The 17,997-nt window shown below is 38.6% G+C and overlaps 2 protein-coding genes across 2 annotated transcripts; both read left to right on the top strand.

The window, feature by feature from the left end:
• Positions 1–6,543: 6,543 nt before the first annotated feature.
• Positions 6,544–8,855, top strand: LOC128690618 (antifreeze protein Maxi). The gene is made up of 3 exons (XM_053779346.2): positions 6,544–6,625; positions 7,398–7,426; positions 7,897–8,855. Exons 1-3 carry the CDS (start codon positions 6,586–6,588, stop codon positions 8,626–8,628), a joined length of 801 nt encoding a protein of 266 aa, XP_053635321.1. The 5' UTR covers positions 6,544–6,585; the 3' UTR covers positions 8,629–8,855.
• A 5,754-nt stretch (positions 8,856–14,609) lies between these two features.
• On the top strand, positions 14,610–17,237 carry LOC128690472 (antifreeze protein Maxi-like). The gene is made up of 3 exons (XM_053779143.2): positions 14,610–14,767; positions 15,269–15,306; positions 16,465–17,237. The coding sequence occupies exons 1-3, from the start codon at positions 14,728–14,730 to the stop codon at positions 17,143–17,145; spliced, it is 759 nt and encodes a 252-aa protein (XP_053635118.2). The 5' UTR covers positions 14,610–14,727; the 3' UTR covers positions 17,146–17,237.
• Positions 17,238–17,997: the final 760 nt, after the last annotated feature.

Below are 17,997 nucleotides of genomic sequence, written 5' to 3'. Positions count from 1 at the left end.
CCAATGCCATGAGCTGCCACTTTCTTTAACAGTCTATGGTGCGGAACTCTATCAAAAGCCTTACTAAAATCTAAGTAAATAATATCAAATTCTTTATTGTGGTCAACAGCCTCAAAAGCTTTACTGAAGAAAGTTAATAAATTAGTTAGACAAGACCGGCCTCTTGTGAATCCATGCTGAGTATCATTAATCAAGCTATGCTTATCGAGATGGCTTCTTATAATCTCAGCTATAATTGACTCTATTAATTTGCCTACAATTGAGGTCAGGCTTATTGGGCGGTAATTTGACGGTAACGACTTGTCCCCTGTTTTAAAAATAGGAATTACATTAGCCATCTTCCACATATCAGACACTACACCTGTTTGAAGAGATAAATTAAAAATATTAGTTAAAATCATATTTTGTCTATACTGGATACAAGGTATAACATGCGATAAATATATAAACTCTTTCTTAAGCAGAAGTTGAATATCGTTTTTGGTGCTATAACTTTACAGGCTGTGAATTAATCAACATTTCATGAGATTTAAAACTCTAAAAAATGCAAGATATCACAATTCTTACTTGAATTCTGAGCTAATACTAAGAAAAAATCTTGAAACACTCACAGTAGAGACATTTGCATCAACAACGCCGCCTGTTCCAATGACTTCCTCTGGCAGACTCACCTCATTTACCTGCGTAATTCTGAACGAACCTGCATTTCTTAAGATTAAAACATAATGGTTTTCCCAAAAATTTTCATTTACAAACGCTTTCGAAAACTTGACAATTATCTTCATTCATTATCATCATATTACCATCACAGTTTATTTAGTTATGGGGTACCACTTCCTGTATGATGTAAAGGGTGGTGAGCATGAGTTATATATGACAGGTTAGGAGGTTGGTGTTTATATACTAGGAAATATGCGCTTATAAGTGTAGCTCCGGTGCAGCTCCCTGACTAAGTGCAGCTGCTACTTAATCAGGGGTTCCAGTTCCACTTTGATTCGCCGGCGTAGTCCCTCTCTGGGTCTTGTCCATAAGTAAGTAAGTTTATTCAGGTATACACAAATACAGTTACATAGAATTATCATACATAGCAGCATGTGTAGAGAACCTAGGATAACCCAATAAAGTCAGACAGTGACTTATTTCCATTGGGGTCCGTTTACCTTATTACTATAATATAAAGGTTATAATATTTTCTTGTTATTCTATAATGAAGATAACATCTTATTATCATACTAAAAAGACTATCTACTACACGAGGGTCATTAAGACTATCTACAATACGAGGGTCATTACTAGGAATAAGGTAAAAATTTACACGTATGTTAGCTAAAAAATAGAAAATCATTCCCCTCCCTTTCTGTAGCTACATTCATCAGACACCTTTTGGCACTCTTCTTGAACTGGTTCATGCTATGACTGGCTTTGACATGTGCGGGCAGTCTGTTCCATTCCTTTACTGCTGTACAACAAAAGGTGTTTGAAGCCTGGCCACTGACTGTGGGTACTACAAAGTTGTGCTCTCTCCCCCTAGTACTATGATTGCTTTGGTTCCCAACCTTGGCAAAATTGACAGCAAGATATTCTGGACACTGTTTGTGAGCAATTTTATTAACATGATTTAGCTTCAGTTGTTTTACTCTGTCTTCAACATTCAGCATATCCAACTGCTTTAATTCATCTTGGCCTACATGTTCTCTTGGTCCCAGCCCCAGGATGAATCTTACGATTTTGTTCTGGGTGATTTGCAGTCTATCTTTCAATTTTTTTGTCAAGGCAGAGTACCATGAAGAGCAAGCGTAATCCATATGGCATTGTATAAGGGCTAGACATAGGGTCCTGCGAGCCTCAGTAGGTAGACACTGGGCTTGTTTATACAGGAACTTCAGTCTGGCATTCGCTTTCTTTACTACACTGTTCCCTATCAATTCTCCTGACATGCATGGGTCAAAGGGGATTCCCAGATATTTTACTGATGAAACCAAAGTGATGGGCTCCCCATTACACTGGGCATTAAAATTATTTACCCTTCTCAGTTTATGTTTCGTGCCAAAGAGAATGGCTTCAGTTTTCCCGAGGTGTAATGATAGTTTGTTGTCTACTAACCATTTGCTGCAGGACTCCAGTTCCAGTGTTAAAACATTAGCTATATCTTGTGGGTCTTTACCTGACACTAACAGAGCACTGTCATCTGCATACAGTAGTAGTTTGCACTTGACACTGATAGACATGTCGTTAACATAACATAAGAATAATAAGGGACCCAGAATACTACCTTGGGGAATTCCACATGCTATCGGCAGGGGTTCTGATTCCGTTTTGTTGATTTTGACAATTTGTCTCCTGTTGCTAAGGTAGGACTTAAACCAGTCTACAGAACCTATACCGATAGCTTGAAGTTTCTTACATAATATATTGTGGTTGACAGTTTCAAAGGCCTTTTGCAAGTCTAAGGTTACCATACCTATGAGGTTCCCCTTTGACATTTCAGTTCTCAGGTAATCCATCAGATTAATTAGGGAGGTGTCGGTTGAGTAAGATTTTCTAAAGCCCGATTGATAGCTATGGAGAATGTTGTAGTCATTAAGGTACTTAACTACTTGAGAGTACACCGCCCTCTCTAGAATTTTGGATATTATACTGAGTATACTAACAGGCCTATAGTTGCTGACATCAGACCTACTATTTTTCTTGAAGATAGGAGTAACTCTGGCCTCCTTGAACCCCTCCGGTACGGTATTAGTGGTGATTGATAGATTTATGTGAGCAATAGGGATTGACAGTTCAGAAGCACAATCTTTTAGGAGCTTAGACGGGATGTTATCAAGGCCTGTGCTCTTAGTTGGGTTTAACCTGCTTAGTTCTTTTTGAATAAAATCATGAGATACACTTACTAGTTGACAACTGTTTGGGGTTACCCCTTTATTGGTATAGTATGTTTGAAACTTATCAGAGTCTGTGTTTAAGGTATTTGATGCAGCTGGTAGTTTACTTACTAGTGTTGATGCAACAGATGTGTAGTAGGAATTAAAGCAATTTGCCACCTTAGATGTTTCGTGGCATACCTCGTTATCGATAGTGAGTACTATGTTAGACCTATCTACTGGCTTATGGCTATACCCCAGCTGTTTTAGTTGTTGCCAGAGCTTTCTGGGGTTATGCTTATACTCTTCAATTTTTGAGCAATAGTGCTTTGCCTTTGCTCCTTTTATAAGTCTCTGCACTCTGTTCCTCACCCTGGCGTAATCAGGGGTACATGATACAGGTAGGCCAGCACCCGGCCAAGAAGTTGTTCGTTCTTGCTTTAGGTGCTTAAGTGACAAGGTTATTAGCACGTTCAGCAGTTGCTTGATTACTGAACAGTTCATCATTTAAGTAAAACACACGCCAGAAGACATTTTTTCTTTAAATAAAACGCCATTACCACACTCCCACCCTAATGTCTCCAAGCCATATACCCCCTCAAGGGAGGTTCCTTGATGCTGGTGAGGGGCTCTTGATGTAGGGAATTGGATTTGTGCTCCAGTTCCCTGAATTGAGCCTGAATGCCTTCCATCTCCCTCCCCCCATGCGCTGTATAATCCTCTGGGTTCAGCGCCCACCCATGATTATAATTCTAATAATCCAAGCCATATAAAGCATTACATCGATTCAAACCATACCATGGTTGGGGTTAGAACCCGCGATCAGAGAATCTCAAAAACTCCAGACCGTCGCGTTAGCCCCTGGGCCAGCTAGCTTCACGGTTTTGAGGCTCAGATCGCGGGTTCTAACCCCACCCGTGGGATGGCATGTTTGCAATCGTGTCATTACGATTTCGTGAGTCATTACATCGATTCTTTTGTATTATTAAATTCAAAGTATTAATACATTATTAGTATATTACCTAAATTTAGAAGTAAGAGTTATTTTATATGTAATGCACTTCACTGTGCAATATAAGTACACAACATAGGAAAGGAGGAACACTGCAGCAGGCCTGTTGGCCCATACTAGGCAGGTCCTTCACAATCCATCCCACTAACAAAATATTTGCCCAACCCAAGTAGACGGAGTTTACTTTTAAGCTCTGGAAAAATAAGGCATTTTTATGTATTATGTGTTGGATTATAGTCTGTCACATGAATTGCTTTCCCTTTCATCGTGACGGGCCACTTTCTTCAGTGTTTTGTTCTTACACAAAAGATGCACTTTTATCTTCGCTCAGAGGCACTCTCAGATAGTTGTAAGCAGCTTCTTATGGCAGCGGAAGTGTAACGTGAAAAATACTTGTCTTCTGCATACATTGTTTCCACCTTCTTCTCATCATATATGTGATAGGAGATTTATATCTCTAGAGTAAGGAAACTTCTTATGATGGTTACAGTTTGTATGTATATGACTGTAGCATCTTATAGCATTATACTTCATAATCTTACCAGGGAAAGTCTCTGTCAACCTTTCACAAACAAAACCACTATAAATTCCAGGGAATTGTACATATTTTAGCATTAACAAATTATGTTTTCGTAAAACTTACAACGTACAGTGCTTTGGTTAATTTTACGAGAGCACCAGTTATAATTATGTTTAATAATAATAATAATAATAATATATTTAAGGGAAGCGCTAAACCCGAAGAGGGAATGGGAGGCAGTCAGGTTCGACCCAAGGAAGGAGAGGACAAGTTCAATTCCTTGGTTCAAGAGCCCCTCACCAGCAACCTCCAGTTGATTAAGGCACAGTAGCAGCAGTTAGAATCATCAGTGAGATAGCGTTTCGCCTGAGCAGCAAGCGAAATTGCTTTTATTTTTTTTACTACAACTTGTTGGTAAACCTATACCACCTACTATTACAATAGTAGTAGAAATGACTCATGGGTAAACGGTTCTAGACAAAGCAGCTTGTTTTCCAGAAGGGAAGATATATCGGGGAACCAAAGAGCAAGTTACAACGTGGCTTATCAAGCGGAGTCAGCAGCTCGATGGATGATGCTCTGAGCCTTCGAAATTTGCTAAAACAAACGTCATACTAAAATATTGGAATGTGACGTGCTCAAGGTATTCATAACTTACGTCCCGTATTAAAACAGTATGTACTGAATTATCGCGACCGTTCAGACAAATTATTATTAAATTTATAGGAAAGCACTGAACACATGGGCGTCATTCAGCGTCTGGGGAATAAGAGGTAATCAGGTATGATTTGAGAAAGGGGAGAGTGGCTCAGATCCTTTGAGTAGGACCCCTTCACCAGCAACAAAGAAAGTCTCCCTCCCCATGAAGGTCCGTGTAAGCAGTGCCGTGGATGTGTGACATTGTGCAAGCGGCGGGAAAAGGTCGTAGCGGGATAGTTTGCAAACAATACCTCAGTGGCGCCCGTCAGGGTATGTAGGGAGCTACCACCTTAGGTGAATCACACGTCTTTCAAACACTAGCCATTGGATTAATTGGTGAATCCTAATTAGATACTGAGAACCATCTTGTTGATTCGTACATAAACCTGAGCTAAGCATTAACAGGAACGCAATAACAGTTATGCATAATAGTTCGATTCAGGATAACACAGGTAATCACAGCAGCAACTTTTGATGTAAAAACTCTACTTGTTCGCTTATTCATGGCGTTATTTTAGATGTAATAGTATGTTATTGCCAGTCGCAGTGCGTAAATCAAAATACTTTAACAAAAAAATATTGTTTCTGGACATTATCTCACAACCACAGGCAAAAGATATACAATTAAGCAAAATTTTCGGTTCCTTAATTCTCACGTTATTAAAACTGACTTTGTTGATGTAGTTAGTCTCTTATGAAGCTGCTTTATTCTAATTATATTAAAATGAAGCTTCTAAACATTTTTCATTCGAAATTTAGTAATTATGAGTCGTTATAATTCTTTTTAATGTAAACAAATTACTAGTACAAGCAGTCATATTTTCTGCCCTATTCGCACATATTGTTTTGCCTCTTTTCTACAGCTTCAAGAGTCACAGAAACTCATCCTTTCTTAATAATCATAAAATTTATCCTCATCGGGAGTTTATGTAAGTTAAGAGGGTCACAAAGTTGTTGATTTGAAATCTCTGTAGCATATCTAAAAAAAATATGTATAAGTTATTGCTGTGTAAAGTGTTCATCAAGATAAAGCTAAGGTATTTAAGAAATATATGATGTAATAGTACTTGTAAGAAAGTACCGGTAATATTTGTATAATCTTATGACATACTGATATTCTTCAGATCGAATGTAGTATACGTATTGATCGGTATATTAGGTTCATACACTCAACAACTTTAATTCCAATCTTTGAAGTTACAGTAATCTTTGATGCTCATGTCTAGGGTTATAGACCTTGAATGACTCGTGCAGACGACAGGCCTGAAACTGATTTAATTTTGTTGTATTTGTCAAGAGACAATTTCCATTTATATTTTAAAACGCCTTCGGATCCCCATTTACAGAAAACAATGTACGCTAGCTGGATAAAAGGAATACCGGCAACCTGTTTGAATCAAATGGGTGGGGGGGCTTGAGGTATATATAGTGGTGGTTCCGACCACTTTAGTATCACTTCCCCTTCCCCGGCAAGGAGACGCATATACTCAGTCATGCTGTCTTGCAAGTTCTTCCTCGTGGTTCTCTGTCTTGGTATGCGCTCAGTCTATATATGCAGATTTACATGCATTTTAACCAAATTTCATTTTCTGATGACTAATTTCAAAACGCTGTATCAGTGATATACGCTATATCATTATAAATAAATACTATTTTAAAGGGTTTTCTAAAATGTGTTTTTTATAAGTAATTTCTAAATTTATATAAAAAAATATTTTTTACATTTTTTATTTTGCTGTCTCTTAATTAAGAAAAATGCTAAATTCTAACTTAGATAAAGTGCCATAAAAATTCAGGGATAATTTGTTATTAAAACTCTATTTCACTTATTACTAACACACATGGATCGTATTTTCTCTAGATATATTTAATTCATATTATTTAATTAATATTCGTATTTTTGTGAGTTCATTTGAATAAGTTCTCGCTAAACGAGTTTTAGTTTTGCTTTCATGAAAAGTAATTATTAATGACTGTTTTACGCCTCTATACAGTTTAGTTGCAGTCTTAAAATACTACTGCTAATAATAATAACCCGGCTGCTTTTGTTAAGTATGTTCCAAGGCATCGCATATTCTGTACTTGTCTTGCATAAGTAATGGTAATAGTCATTTTATATCTAACAAGATATACTTGAATCTTTAAAATAAGAACTAACGTGAGCTCGGTGTTTATACACCGAACGTTACACACCTCTTTATATATTTCCTGAGTTTTACGTATCACTGTATATACACTTGAGCTATACATTCCTCTTCTTATATATACCTAGACATATCTTACAAGTTGGTGTTGGTTATTACAGGTGTGGCTGCTGCCGAGGAAACCTCTAGGGTGAGTGAACATCTTGTATTGAAAAGTTAAGAGGTATATTTTCAGCTAGTGTCCATTTATAAGACTTGTCACTTTTCTGAATTCTCATAATGGTGTCAAAATGAGAGATTTACGTGCTTTCACACTTAATTTTCGACTGTAATTTGAGATGAAGATATAGTAGCCACTAAGAAAGTATGATTATTATTTTTTTCAAGTGTTTAAGGTAAGGATATCATAAAAGTTCAAAATAAATTACTAATAATTATGTCTAACATAGCTAAATATGGTACTTATGCTCACTGCTTGATTTTTGTAATATTATTTAGTAATATTAATATTTAGTAATATTGTAATATTAATATTATTGTGTATCACTATTTCATATGTCTGTAAGGCAAGAATTTAAAAATACCGATTGCGATACAAAGCTATGATTAAACTAAATTAAAGGCATTATTAGTAGAATATATAGGTAAGTACTTTAACAGGAAAAACGTGGCTTCGCTGGAGGTTACGGAGGCGGCTATGGTGGTGGCGGCGGTGGCGGCGGTGGAGCTTATGGTAACGGTGGCAGCTACTTGGTGGTGGGTGGTTATGGTCATGGTGGACATGGTCCCACGGCCGCTGACATCGCTAACCAGGCTGCCTCTCAAGCTACCGCGGCTTTCGCTAGTCTAGGAGGGGCAGCTCACTCTGCAGCTGCAGGAGCAGCAGCAGGTGCTGCAGCTGCTGCTGCCGCTGCCTCACAGACAGCTCAGGCTGCCGCAGCCAACAGACACGCACAAGCTGCACAGATCACACAAGCAGCGCAGGGAGCTCAGGCGGCGGCCTTCCAAGAGGCATCACTAGCTGGCAAGGCTCACAAGGCTGAGCAAGCAGCTAAGGTGGCCCATTCCATGGCACAAGCTCTGGTCAGTAACTTGGGTCAAGTCTCTGGAGAGACCAACGCTCTGGCAGGTCAGGCTACCAATAGTCTGGCTGCTCAGGAAAGTGTCCTTAACTCGCAGAACTCCATGGCGTGGCAAGCCCAACAGGCTGCCAATTCTCTGCGCACACAGCAGAATGTTGTCATCAACGACTTGCACTCCGCTGCAGGCGCCGCCTCTCAGGCTCAGATCGCAGCATCCAAGGCTCTCGCTAAGGCAAAAGGGGCTAATAATGGAGGGTTTGGGGGTTACGGAGCAGGACATGGGTTTGGATATGGAGGGGGATACCACTGAAGATAAGGAAGAAATATCGTCCTCCAAAGTATGCGAGAAACTGTCAGAATCAGATGCAGTGGATCGTGTTAGTAGGAGCAGCATCTTGAAGAATGTCAGTAGTAGGGCTTGCAGGATCTTCACGTACCAGATAATCTTGTACGCAGCTGCAATATTTCAGTTATTGTACATACCCTCCTAATAAAAGAATGGAGGCTTTATTAATAAACAAGATATATGAAGAGTAATTTTTGTTTGAAAATCTTATTACCATTTAAATTTAAATCTTTCGTATCACACTAGTTGAAACATTTCTATTCATTCTGTTGGAAACATATCACCGGGAGGTATATATTTAAGATCCATGCCAATGTTTTATGAATGATATTGGCGTTAAAATTCTCTCTCTCTCTCTCTCTCTCTCTCTCTCTCTCTCTCTCTCTCTCTCTATATATATATATATATATATATATATATATATATATATATATATATATATATATATATATATATAGCAAAATTGTAAAGCAACAAGTCTTCCGTACTAAATTGTCCTACGGTGATTTGATATTGCTCAAATCAGAAAAAAATCTTGCTACCTGTGCTTCACTGGAAAATACTCTAGTAATAAAAAAAAGTTTTTCTGTATCTTTTTTGTTTTCATACTGCCTTGGGTTTATTTTTTATAATATATAGACAAAATTCAAGCTATATAATAGGATGACTGTGTTTGACGTAAGTTATTTTTTGTTAGTTGTAAAAAAAAACTGCTTGTTGTGTAGTCTTTAAGTCACAAATACTTATTTTTTTTTTCAATATTTAATTGTTAGCGTGTTCATTGGAGGGTCCCCTTGTATGGAGGCACCTTGTTGCTGGTGAGGAGTCGTCTTGATTCCATGAGTTTTAGGTACACTTCCTCGAATCATGATTACTTTTCATTTCTCTGGCGTGGTATGACTTCTACGAATCTAGCGCTTTCTGATGAATATAATACAGGAGAATTGCCGAATGTTTGAAGGTGAACAGATCTGCACATTGGTACAGTAATCGCAGGTGTGTGAAGGAGCGCATGCCGACGGCGTTATGAACTCGATATGTTTCAGGAACATACGGGAAAGGGATTCTAAGAGAATGATCGATATTGAGACCTGCAACGCTAGCAAGAGTGGATAGTTTATTTTTAGGTATCCCTGTAGGAGTTCCTTAAAGTGGTTCACAGAGTTCCCCCAAGGTTTTCGTTAACTTGAGAACGCCTCGTCTAATCTACTTCAGATTTTTAATGCTGGTGAATTATAACTAGGGAAAGGTTCAAAGAACTATTGATGTGCATGTGCCCTCTTGTAAATTTTATATAGACAGTTTACTATTTTGATCGACTTCAAACTTTGAACATGGGTGTAATCTACTTTGAAGAAATTTGACAATTATTAGATTGTGTAGGTGCCAATTTGTCAACTTTATTTCTGAAAAGTATAATACATAGTATCCCTTTTCTGAACGGCTTCCTTCTTTAATGGCTAATTCACTCAACGAAAAGGGTGATACCTGTTGGGTTTAGGTTGTGTAGTTGCAAATTTGTTAACCTTTAATAATCTTGGAATTGTTGAATTCTATAATCGGAGACTGCATCTTCTAGTCTGCTTCAAATTTTTAGCACTTGTGGTTTTTTCTCAAAAGAAGCTCTGCCAGTACATATTTGTATTATTAAAAGATTTGCTTTCTGTGCAATAACTAGAGAATGCATTTTTTCAGCTTCAAATCATAAACACTCGTGTATCTTACTTAGAGAAGGGTTTGGTTGATTTTGGGCTGTTTAGGTGCCAATATTCCATTTTTTATTATATTTTTTTTAAGAATTTGGATTCTTTTAATATTGGTTTTCTTGCGATAACTTGTGTATGCCACATCCAATCGCTTTTAAGTCTTTAACAGTGAGCGGCTTCGATGCTGTCACCGGGTCACCATCTGTAAAAGACCCGGGCCGGGACAAGACCGGCGAACCTACAACAACAGTGCTGTTGTATTTTGGAATATTGATCTTGGTGTGATAACTAGAGAATGTCTTTTGGTTAACTTTAATCAAAGTTGGTGTTTCTTATTGGAAGGTTGGAATTGATTTTGGGTTGTCAATTTGCATTGCATTTTGAAGAAATCGTGACATTCGTTTCTAATGCATTAACTTCGGAGTGACATTTTTGACTAGCTTGAAATGTCAACGCAGATATTTAACTGCATTAGAAATATATGCTACAGTTTATACTCTTCCTTCAGCAGGCATTGAGATAGAGGGGCTGGGTTATGGGATATGGGAATATCTGATTGCACACCGACTGAAATATATGGGAATTCTAAGGAATAACAGTGTTAAGGAATACCAAGCAATGTGAAAACTGGAATAATTAAGCGGTTACGACGTTAGTCTGGTAAGTAATACATGTGTCAGATATACAAAAAAGTTCTAGCACAAATATAATATCTAAAAGTTTTGAATGTGTATAAAATATGAGTATTAGTAAAATTGCCTTCTAGGAATACAGGTAGTAGTTTCATTGTGAATGTGAGTGTGGGCATGTGCACGCATGCACACGCGCGCTGAAAACTTGCAGGCTCCATACATAGTTTTAAGAGTATGTATGATAGGGCCCATGACACCAAGAGGGGAAAAGGGTGAATCTGGAGAGTAGCAAGTAAAGAGGCAGGGCCAGGAAATGATAAAGAATGTTTACGCGCGAACGAAGGCTGTTTCAATGTGAATGTATTCACACAAAAATGCACAAAAATATTCTTTTTCCCTGAATGTGATCATAACATACAAGGAGGCGTTTTCATTGTGAATGTGTCAACACATAAACGTAGCCTCTTTCACTGTTAATGTGTCCACACAGAGACGGAGGCTGTTTCACTGTGAATGTATCCTATACACAGTCGGATACTGTTTCACAGTGAAAGTGTTCACACACAAACTGACGGAGGCTTTCATTGAATATGTCCACACACACACACACGGTCGGATACTGTTTCACTGTGAATGTGTCCACACATTCATAGAAGTTGTTGCGTAGTGAATGTGTACACTCATGGAGTGAGGGTGATTCACTGTAAATGTCCACACACTTAGAGGCGGTTTCACTACGTAACCACACACATAGTGACTCACTGTGAATGTGTTCCTAGTCGCCATGAGAGTCTAGTTATTCTTAGTTCCCATGATCGTGTGTCCTCGTGAATGTTCAGTGTATTACGTTCATTGCATTTATTACTTTTTCTAGTACTGTTGTTGCTGCTCTGACTATCCACTTCTGATGCTCAAGAGTTCAGTTAATTTTGTCTCTGCCCCTCTAGATTTTCAGCCCTGAAATGTTATATAATCCACCAAAAATATATATGGAATAAAATTCATTAAATTACAACTAATATCATTGTTACTCCAACAATGATACTAGTAGTGGTGTTTGTACCATGTCACTGAGTCGGTTGAATGGAGGGCTATTTCTGTTATTTAATCAAAATTCATCAAATAAGAGTGCACCAAAGCTGAAATGCATGACTCGAAGGGCTCATGAAAATATAATTCAGATCTCGGGTTCTTTCTCAGGCATCACACGGGATAATGGCCATATTGTGATTGTACTTATTGTATAGTATAAGTGATTTAGTTTATGTTGAGAATTCCTGTTAATATTTACTTTATTGCACCATCTGAGTATCATCATAAAACCAATTTTTATTTTGAAAAGGGGCAGAGTGGGTCAGAGGTGGCCATTATAAAAATGTGTAAAAATGTGGGACTCATTAGCATAATAAAGTGGGAACTAATCATAATAGCACAGTATTTTCTATGCGTATTTCTTGTGGACATAAGATGTGACCATTGGTCTCAGCTGAAATTGTTGGCCCAGAACGTTTTATACATAGGCCAGTTTTCTTAATTGAATTATTTACCCCATTTTAAATTTTATCTCTAAATGTTGAAGATAATTATTTCAAATTTCGCAAGTTCTTGCCTTAGATCTGTGTTTATTAAACAAACCTTTACTCTTCCTCAGATGTTATATACGGTGGAAGCCTGAGGTAGATCTTTAACTCACTGTGATAATACGAACCTACTTCTGACAGTTTGGCATACATACAGATGATTATCAAACTAAATGCAAAGTATATGGTCAGTCTTATTGTATATCTGGTGTATATTGTTTTCTAAGCCCACGTTTATTTTCTGGTGCACTTTTCATTGTAGTTTTTCACTGTAGGTAGAAAGTGGGATTAGTAAGTACATATGCACCTGTATTGTTAAAACTCATGGTTTCGAAGACCTGTCACACACTTTAATTTTGCTAAGCTTCATTGTTTCATGATAAATACATATCTAAACCACGGCTTCATGCCTCAAAGATCCAAATCTTAGGTGAGAGCAACTAGTTAACAAGTACTTGTCACATTTAGCGGACCAGAGGGTTGAGCCTCCACCACTTCTTGCGCTGAGTGAACCACGTGGGTTTACTTACCAATTGTAATAAAGTTGGTAGAATTACCGACAATATGTAAAGTAAAAGGACACAAGTGCAACTAATGTGACATTTTATTGTGGCAACGTTTCGCTCTCCAGGAGCTTTATCAAGCCATTACAAACAATACATGGACACAGAGGGTATATAAAGGCTCAGAGTGAGGTGCAATACTAGTGAGGTACCATTTCGATGTTCACTAGTGGTAGTAGTAGTAGTAGTAGTGACAAAAGTAATACAATATTGTAGAGCAAATAATTCGTACATGAGTAAAAGGATATGAACACATTTACGCATGTAGGAACGATAACTTGAACAACGCCTGTGTACAACACCGAAATTCCACCAATCATCTCATGAAATTCAGAGACGCCCAATTAGTGATCAAAGAAACTAATTTCCGCAGACGCAAGTGCCTCGAATCAGCACTGATCGCTGTTTCAAATACAATTAAACAAAACAACGGCAGCTTCACCATCTCTGAAGTCTTAGCAAGAATCCTCCTGAAAACAGTAAACCCTGCCATCACATAGTCTCTCCTGTTATACTACACAAAGCACATTACAGAGTGAACACTGAAACAAGCTGCCTCTTTCCAGTCTATATTTGTCCAACCTATTTTTATGTTACCCAAGTAATAGCTTTTACATCCTTTTACTCATGTACGAATTAATTGCTCTACAATATTGTATTACTTTTGTCACTACTACTACTACTACTACTACCACTAGTGAACATCGAAATGGTACCTCACTAGTACTGCACCTCACCCTGAGCCTTTATATACCCTCTGTGTCCATGTATTGTTTGTAATGGCTTGATAAAGCTCCTGGAGAGCGAAACGTTGCCACAATAAAATGTCACATTAGTTGCACTTGTGTCCTTTTACTTTACATACTTACCAATTCACATAGAGTCCAAGTTGTGCTATATTCCACATCTGTTAAAGTATTTATGGAATATATCTAAATTCCATTGTTTTCCTGGTTTGCTAATCATATCTCATATAAAAAAAATCAGTATCACACAATCGAGTGGACCTTGTTGCAAACCATCGTTTCTTTCAAGATTAGTCATGATAATATTCGCTATCCTTTGAGCTGCAGATGGAAACCTGTGACAGTGCATATTGACACCTTAGGACTGCTGACTATTACGCTAATCTACGCGAAATAGTGGAACTACACGCAGGAGATTTTTACCATTAAAATTATATAACTGACAAAAATAGCTTGACGCAAAGGATCAAGATGGGAATTGTTGCAGCCACGGTATTGTGGCCTTTACTATTCATAGGCATCTAGCTAAGAATGGTGAGTAATTAGTAGTTAGATCACAGTTGTCGTTACTTTGCGCTTGACGGTAAATCGGCAACCCAAATATAAAATCAGTGACTTTCCTTTCCTGTGGGAGTGAGCTCAACAATACCTTGTAAGGAGGCTCGTCCAGAAACACTGGTAGTGCAACAATACCCGCTGAAACAAGAGGCATTTTTTTTTGTTGTTTCAATAAACCGGCTGAGTTGGTGGGGGACTGGGGCAGGTATATAAAGTGGGTGGAAGAGACGAAGGAGCCACAACTAGTCGTACCTACTAAGCGCTACCAACTTTCCATCATGATGCTCAAGGCTCTTTTGTGTGCATGCCTCGTGCTTGGTGAGTTCTCTCATGGCTCTACTCTCTTCCCTTAGGGCTTAGGGGGTTGCCTTGATGCTTGTGAAGTTCTTTTGATCCAAGGAATTAGAATTACCATCCCTTTCCTCGGATCGATCTTGATTTACCCACACCTTTCCCATTTCCCAAACACTTTTTGAGCCTAACGAGTTTACCGCCTCTCGCATGAGAATTTAATGAATTCTCATTTCCTGTTGTTTTATAACTTCTCTCGTCATTTATTAGTTTGAATTTTTTAAATTATTTGGGTTCAATCCTATCTTCCTAATACTTTACCCACAAATAAACTAAAGTATATATACACTGAGATACGCCCCCCTCAGTGTATACACGTTGTAAAAACTTTATTATTTGGATATAGATTTCCATTGATATTTGTACAGTATTGTAATGTAACAACCGAATACTGCTTCTTAGATTATGTGAATTTAAGTTCAATTTAGGTTTATAAGAAGGAAATTAAAAACCAGTTTTTTTTTTCAGGGGTATTAAGCGAGGAAAAGAAGGCTACTTCAGACAGGGTGAGTATTCCTGCCTTGATAGGGAAGGAAGTGTGATGCAGACTACCAGAAGACTAGGTCTGTAAATTTTATTACAAATAATAGGGAGTGCTGACACAGTGCAGTGGAGTTAGCCGGCAGTGCTACCGACGAGTTTGTGGTTGGAGGGTAACAGGAATTTCGTTGCTCATGATGACTGGAGTCGGAGCCCTGAATTCAACATAGTGACTACGAACGTATGTGTGAGTTATGGCTAGGCTGTCAAAGCTAATGCTATGTTAGGGTGGCTAGGTTAAGCAGAATTATGTCCTCCAACCCGTGACAGGTTGCCGTCAAGGGTAACAGCTGGGATCGGTTTTCAAACCTTTTCTTATTTTACCAAAGAATCACCGAATTGATTAGTAAACAATTACACACGCATAATTGTTTCTCGGAAACTAGCTTACATCTCTTAACATAAATTACATTTATATCAACAGTATCCACCAATTAATTTGTCAAGGAATATGATGGTTTTATTAAACCTGTTTGGTTTATGATACTCTAGTTAATGATAGTTCTAGTGATGTATCTTCTTACAATATAGGTGCAAGACATTTCGAGAATATTGATGGAGATAAGATTCAACTTGCCCTATAGGCTAATTAGTAGACTTAAATAACGATTAAAATTTTATTTCATTATACATGAACAATTATAGATCTAAAATAATAAAGAAATTTCTTAGTATTAATAGTAATAATAATAATAATAGTTGTAGTAGTAAAAGTAATGGAGGGAGTTCTAGGGGTCAACGCCCCCGCGGCGCGGTCTCGGACCACTACCTAAGTTTTTGCATCTAAGGAAGATAACTTTCTCTTATACAAATACTCATTTTAATATCTACTAATAATCTTAGAAGGTAAGCGATAGGCACATGCAGATCTTAAGAAAAAGTGCTGCAGATCAGGCTTCTAGAGCGCAAGATATGAATCTTTCAAAATTTTCGTGATTTAATCATAAATCTCGTCCCACAGGATAGTGTACGGATGACTACTGATATCACTTTTCCATTATTAATTATAGCATTATGGAATTTCTAACCAAGATATTTTAACGCTAGAGATCTGTCTGAAGATCATGTTATCCTTGCCGATTGTTCACAGGATAATAATGGTGCTCCTTGACCCCCGTCCCCAGGATAAGCGCGGGTTTGCTGGAGGCCATGGCGGAGGTTACGGCGGCGGCTACGGTGGTGGTCACGGAGGTGGTGGCAGCTACCTAGTGGTAGGTGGCGGCGGCGGCGGTGGTCATGGCCCCAGCGCCGCCGATGTAGCAAACGATGCTGCCAATCAGGCTACTGCTGCTGCCGCAGGTTTAGGAGGAGCAGCCCACGCTGCAGCCGCAGGAGCCGCAGCAGGTGCCGCAGCAGCCGCTAATGCTGCTTCACAAACGGCCCAAGCTGCGGCAGCCAGCAAGCAGGCCCAGGCAGCTCAGGTGACGCAGGCGGCACAAGGAGCTCAGGCCGCAGCCTTCGCTGAAGGTTCTCTGGCTTCTAAGGCTAATATCGCCTATCAAGCTGCCAAGGTAACCGCCTCTATGGCCAACAGTCTTGCTGCCAATATCGCTCAGATCCTGGCAGAGGCCAAGGCTCTGGCCAACCAGGCGGCCAACAGTTTGGCCGAGCAGCAGAACTTCCTGGCGGCTCAGAGGACCATGGCCTGGCAGGCTCAGCAGGCTGCCAACTCCCTCAACCAGCAGCAGTACGTGGCGCTCAACGACCTGGAAGATGCTGCAGGTGCGGCTGCCCAGGCTCAGGCCTCAGCAACCAAGGCCATCTCCAGGGCCAAGGGCAGCAGCGGACACGGATACGGGCGCTAAGATATACGTAGTCTTAATTATCTTAAGGTCGAAGGCTTAAGTTACAATTTATTGATGCGAAGTATTACATATTAAACGGCTTATGGAAGAAATATACCGCATAAATGTACAGAATACCCTTTCTGTTTACCTTAATGTTCTGCGATGTGCAGATCTAATAAATCATTTAAGAAATATCTCCAAAATTTTGACTCTAAAGGCAACCTAATGGTATCTGATGTAGGGAAAAGATTCAAAGGGATCGCAGAGATATGGAATTTTGATTTGGGCTATGTAATTCGACCTGTTCATCTATGCAAATTGTAAATATATGTAATATGTCTTAAAATTTTTTATATATGCTTAACAATTCGCAAACAGGCGAAATTATTTAAAAACATTGCCTCTACATCTACAGCAGGACTCGAACCTGCAAACTCTTTATCAGTGACCATTACTATACCACGGAGCTAGACCCCACTGGTCACTCTGATACAGAGTTTGCAGGTTCGAAAAAAAATATTACTGCGCATCATTGGTTACAGATATTTCTTTGTTTACTAAGCTCCTACCACAGCACTAAACGTTTTACATTTTAAACTACCCATCATACAACATACGAAGCTGATGTGTGATAACCTCAGTTTCGTGGTCTCAGTCTCGTTGTCACGTGTTGCAGTAGAGTTAATATAGTTTTACCTAAATTAATGTTTTAATTTATAAATTAACTTTTTTATTAAAATTTCCTGATGAAGATTTAGTTGAAGGTGTTCTTAGTTATAGATATAATGGTTTTGAGATGCCCAGGTGACTTGCAACAACCTTAGTAACATGTTTCCTGGAAGTTCTGGTAATAATAGCAATTTGATTTCT

Source organism: Cherax quadricarinatus, chromosome 29, assembly GCF_038502225.1.
Source record: "Cherax quadricarinatus isolate ZL_2023a chromosome 29, ASM3850222v1, whole genome shotgun sequence".
In the NCBI taxonomy this organism is placed as follows: domain Eukaryota; kingdom Metazoa; phylum Arthropoda; class Malacostraca; order Decapoda; family Parastacidae; genus Cherax; species Cherax quadricarinatus.
Note: the sequence above shows the minus strand (reverse complement) of the source record. Positions and strands in the feature narration are given on the sequence as shown.

Bases quoted from the DNA above. Each gene is read 5' to 3' on its own strand.
- LOC128690472 (XM_053779143.2), top strand. From the start codon at position 14,728: ATGATGCTCAAGGCTCTTTTGTGTGCATGCCTCGTGCTTG. The intron at 14,768-15,268 runs GTGAGTTCTCTC...TTTTTTTTTCAG, and splicing joins GTGTGCATGCCTCGTGCTTG to GGGTATTAAGCGAGGAAAAG. The intron at 15,307-16,464 runs GTGAGTATTCCT...CCCCGTCCCCAG, and splicing joins AGAAGGCTACTTCAGACAGG to GATAAGCGCGGGTTTGCTGG.
- LOC128690618 (XM_053779346.2), top strand. From the start codon at position 6,586: ATGCTGTCTTGCAAGTTCTTCCTCGTGGTTCTCTGTCTTG. The intron at 6,626-7,397 runs GTATGCGCTCAG...TGGTTATTACAG, and splicing joins CCTCGTGGTTCTCTGTCTTG to GTGTGGCTGCTGCCGAGGAA. The intron at 7,427-7,896 runs GTGAGTGAACAT...GTACTTTAACAG, and splicing joins CTGCCGAGGAAACCTCTAGG to GAAAAACGTGGCTTCGCTGG.